Below are 5,340 nucleotides of genomic sequence, written 5' to 3'. Positions count from 1 at the left end.
CCTACAAATAAATCAATAATATACTTTTCATGTTTAAAATTTATGATAGAGGTGGGCGCGGGCCTAATTTTTTTATTCACGGCCCGCCAGCTCATGGTGGCAATAAAAAATATTCACACCCATTCACGCTTACCACTAAAAAATTTTTGACCCGACCCGCCCGCTCAGGAAAGGCAATATTTTGATTCACGTCCGAAAATTCACGGTGTTTTTAAATTTTTCAAAACTTTAATGATATAATTTTTTACACTTTTTTGAATTTATTCTATTTATTTCTTTAATTCCATAATCCATAATAACAAAAAATAAATACATATTATATTTCCAAATTTTTACTTAGAAAAAAAAGAATGTCTATTTTTATTTATTTAAATTGTGTACGCCTTTCCTCTAATAGGCGATTGGCTACAGAAAATAATCTTTCACTAGAAGCCGAATTTGCCAGGGCTGACAAAATTTTACTCTCTAATTATCAAAAAGGAAATAAATTTTCCTGCTTCCAAAACTTCAAAATATTGTTATTTGTTTTATGGGATAAATCTTTTAAATTCACACAGCTTTCATCGGTAGATGTTGATGCTTCATCAGAATCATCTAAAAATATGTTTCATTTAGAATATATGGGTTTTTATGAATGTAAGATTAATTAGGAAAATTATAAATGACAGTTGGCATTGACTTATGCATATCATCTAATTTTATATCATTTCACATTTTTAAGATTGTTTTGTAAATATCTTCCTTTTCTTCGTCTATTTAAAACTTAAGGCTTTTGAAATTAGGATCTAGAATTAAGCCTACCTCAAGTGCTTGAGAATAAATTTTAAAGTTTAAGTAAAAAAATCTCGCGACAAAACACCTAAACATAAAAAGAAAATAGAACTAGGAGCGTGACACCAGATGTTGTTTATAAAACGCCTGAATATTTTTTGTTTTCAAAATTTTTTCTTTTTTTAAAAAGAAATAAATTATTTAGAAAATATGTATTATAATAATAAAATTGCAAATTTATATTTATAAAAAAAAATTAAATTTCCGTGATTCACGGGAATTTATGTTCACGTCCGGGAAAAATTTTGGGAAGTCCCGTCACGCCCAATAATTTAAAATTTATTCACACTCACGTCGTGACCCACCGTTACATGATGGGCCACGCGTACACGGCCCGCGTCCACCTCTAATTCATGAACCCTAACTGAACCTGGTTCTCCTGAGCCTACTTAACTTTATTGGCCTTTAACCAAAATATTTTTTTTTAAGATTCGTACCTGTTTTAGACTACCTTTCCCTTTGTAACTTTGACAGAAAAGATTGAAAATGAAAAAATTTTGGCCCAGCCCCTTGATAATTTACACACCCCCTCAAAAATGGGTATAACTAAAATATGCCACATCGAAAACTACAAATCTTCTATTAAACAAACATTATATAAAAATAAGATATATTTCCGTTTATCTCTTCAAACTGGTAAATTTGTAAAAAAAGATTTTATTTTATGACTAAAATAAGAATCCTTATTATGGACTATTATTAAAAAATTCAAATAGATTCAATTTTATATCTTCAGTGTGATTCAAAAAATGTAAACATAATTAATTTTCTTTTTAAATATTAGTGGGATATTGGAAAAACACTAAAAAAAATTTGACTAAACTATGAATCCCAAGGCAAAAATTAATATTTTCAATATTTTAATATTAAAAAATGTTAACATAAATTTTCTGAATCCTCTTGAAGAGTTATATACCTAATTTTATTTTTTTAAATTTGATTGCATCTTTTAATGGAGATTCTTGGTTTAGTAAAAAAATCCTTTTTTAATATTAAAATTTAAAGAGTTAATATCAACATCTTCAGAATCCTCTTAAAGACTATACATGATTCTATATTAATTTTTTTAAATATGAGCCATTTCCGGGATTCTTAGTATAGTCAAAAAAATTAATTTTTACAATATTTTCAAAATTAAGTAGAGTATTAATAACATGCTATTCAGGATTATTTAATCAATTAGGTGATATAAATTGGCTGATACATAAAATACAAAATTTAGTCAGATATATAAAACTTTTTATTTTTTTATACAAATATTTATTAATATGATTACATTCTATTTGTAATTAATCTGTTTTTTGAATTTTGGAGACATTTGTGTTGGATTCTTCACCTTTTCGTTTCCTTGTAAAGTTTTTTTTGTTATTAAAATTTCCTTTTTGTTTATTCTTTTTGCCCTTTTTTTTGTTAAAATTGTTATTATTATTACTGCTTTTTGTTATTTTATCAACAATTCCTACCCAATAATTAAATTCCTCATCATTTTTCAATATTCTGCATTGTAATTTAGGATAATTCTCACCCAAATTTAATTTCCAATCCATATTGCATTTAGTTAAACTGTCATTAATATCTGGTATTTTCTTATCATTATCACCTGTATTATTTTTTATGGAGATGTCACAATTATCTGATATTACATCATTTTTGATTATATTATCAGAAACTTGTTCATCATTTGTTATTATTTCTGCTTTTAATTTATCTAATACTAATTTTGCAACATTCTCTTCTCCCGTAAAACGAATATAAGCTTGCTTATCTCCAGGTTCAAATTCAATCCAAGCTACTTTTGAATAAGTGTCAAAAACTTCTTTAAGTGTATGTCTGGTTGTTTTGTCATCACTAACATCAAAACCAACAATATGTAAAATATTACCCTTTTGAATTAATTGTTGTACTCTATCAGATACAATTTTCTTATCATCTAAAAATGAATAAATATATATATATAAGTTAATTAAAAATTACCTTCTGTTCCATTAGCCATAGGGTTCTTATCTTTTTTAGAGTTTTTCCTTTCTTCATATTCTAACTTTTTTTGAGCTTCATATAAATGTTTATACATTTTAATTAATTCTTTTCCTTTATATAATGTTGGAGTTTCTAAGAATTTGTTAGCATCACACTCATTTTCAAATGTGGCAAAAACTGAACCTTTAAAAGTTTTTGTTTTATTGTCTGATTGTAAATTATTAACATTTCCATCATTTTTTGATTGCATGCTCTTTGTTTTTTTATCATTAATGATATAATAACGTAAATAAACATTTAATACAGGACCAAAATTTGTTGCAAAATATTTGCTTATTTCATCAAGAGTGGAGTTTTTAGGAAATCCCTTTGCATATATAGAATGATTAATCAATTTTTTAAAATAATTTTTAAAATCTTTTGGAATAGGATATTCATCATTATTTCTTTTAATTTGCCTATTTTCCATGTCGACAACTAAAAATCCTTTATCGACATCTGAATTTTTGAGTTTTATAATTTGTGATAACTCCTTCAAAATCAGGTCTGGTTGATCACATATTTGATTTAGTCTATTAAATTTAATTAAGGTATCTATGCTGATCCAACCTTCATTATTTTCTTTCATTTTATTCAATAGAAATACATCTCTACTTAAATTATAATCACTAAAGTAGTAATTGATTTGTGACAATATTTTTTCACCAATATTTATAGTATCATTTTCAAGGGTCATGATGTGTAAAATATAAGGAAATTGAATGATGTTTGTGGTTTCTTATTATTAATAAGCCTTTTTTAAAAAAGAAATAAAATATGTTTAGTAAAAGTCAAAATTAGGATGGTTATTGATATAGGAATTAAATTTAAAAAAAAATAGATAGAATGATGTAACTATTTTGAAATCTAAGTATTTGCTTAATTTTTTAAGTAAAAATAATAGTTATTCATGTAGTGTATAAGGAAAAGAAAATAAAACTCACGATTATTCTCAGTCAGGATGAATGAAAAAATGAATCAAATTTTACTTATAAACAATATAACTATTTATCGAATCTAATTATTACGAATTTAATTTATAAAATTGGTACAATTAATTTTGATAACGCATTTAATAAACAAAGCTTATGATAAAAATTTTTGCTGAGAATTCATTCATTTGTTTCAAAATATTTTCTTAACATAATTTCTTCATTTTTTTAAATGAATATTTTTTTGGGTGATTTTTGAAAGTTCAGAGATGCTCTTATATCTTATCCAATATTTACATTACAGTAGGAGTAGGTCCAATTCTAGACTTATTAAGGACCTGTCCCCTCTCCCAAAATAATTGTGCCTGCCCCTATAAAAATTTTTGCAAATTTATTTGGTCAGTGGAAAATATTTTTTGTAAATTTTTAAAAATATAAGAATATAATAGGAGAGAAGTAACTGCGGTTCAACTATCATTTGAAAAAAATTATATATATATATCTGATGAAATTAGTATTGTTAAAATGTCCGATTTGGGTCAAGTTTTGAAAATAGCCCCATTAAGATTTTAGCCAAAATAATATTATGTAAGCCTTAAGATTTGATAAATAGACGTCCTTGCAGCTAGTGTTGTTAAACGGCTCGTTTTGAGCCGATTTTTTAAAACGTCAAACTAAATATTTTAGCCAGAAAAATATTTCATAAGCCTCTAGATTTAGATAATGTATGTCTAGCAGACCTTTGTTCCTTCTATGAGCAAAATCTTCAGGCTCGCGTAATATTTTTCTGGATGCCATTTTTAATAATCGACTCAAAAAGAGCCGTTTAACAACACTACTTGCAGCCATCTATAAGGAATATCTTTAAGCTTACATAATATTATTTTGTGTAAAACTTTAATCCAATTGTTTTTATAAATCAACCCGAATCAAATTTTTTAACACTATATGATCAGGGTTGCCAGGTCAAAATTTTCAAATTGTGGGAGAAATTCGGTATTTTGTGGGAGTAATATAAAAATTGTGGGAGAAATATGAAAATTGCTAAAAAACGGTCAGCAAAAGCCCGGCCAGTTATCCGCTTATTATTTTTTATAAATATAAAATAGGTAATTATTTTTCAAAATAAAATAGCCAACTATTTTTCAAAATAAAATAGCCAACTATTTTTCAAAATAAAATAGCCAACTATTTTTCAAAATTAAATAGCCAACTATTTTTCAAAATAAAATAGCCAACTATTTTTCAAAATAAAATAGCCAACTATTTTTCAAAATAAAATAGCCAACTATTTTTCAAAATAAAATATCCAACTCTTTTTCAAAATAAAATAGCCAACTATTTTTCAAAATAAAATAGCCAACTATTTTTCAAAATAAAATATCCAACTCTTTTTCAAAATAAAATAGGTAACTATTTTCCAAAATAAAATACGCAGCTATTTTTCAAAATAGGTAATTATAGTACGACGCAAAATTTCTTAAATACTATCTTTATTATTAAAATAACATATTGATTTATTATAATATATTAATTTTGTTTAAAATAATAACCAACGATC

At 25.4% G+C, this 5,340-nt stretch overlaps 1 protein-coding gene across 1 annotated transcript; it reads right to left on the bottom strand.

Moving 5' to 3' along the window:
- Window positions 1–2,032: 2,032 nt before the first annotated feature.
- On the bottom strand, window positions 2,033–3,603 carry LOC135929660 (lupus La protein homolog). Its single transcript, XM_065466346.1, has 2 exons — window positions 2,806–3,603; window positions 2,033–2,761 (listed from the first exon to the last, which is right to left on the bottom strand). The coding sequence occupies exons 1-2, from the start codon at window positions 3,542–3,544 to the stop codon at window positions 2,121–2,123; spliced, it is 1,380 nt and encodes a 459-aa protein (XP_065322418.1). The 5' UTR covers window positions 3,545–3,603; the 3' UTR covers window positions 2,033–2,120.
- Between the last annotated feature and the right edge of the window lie 1,737 nt (window positions 3,604–5,340).

The sequence above is a fragment of the Gordionus sp. m RMFG-2023 genome, chromosome 5, assembly GCF_954871325.1.
Source record: "Gordionus sp. m RMFG-2023 chromosome 5, tfGorSpeb1-WG-v2, whole genome shotgun sequence".
Classification (NCBI taxonomy): Eukaryota; Metazoa; Nematomorpha; class Gordioida; order Chordodea; family Parachordodidae; genus Gordionus; species Gordionus sp. m RMFG-2023.
This window is presented reverse-complemented; position numbering and strand designations above follow the sequence as displayed.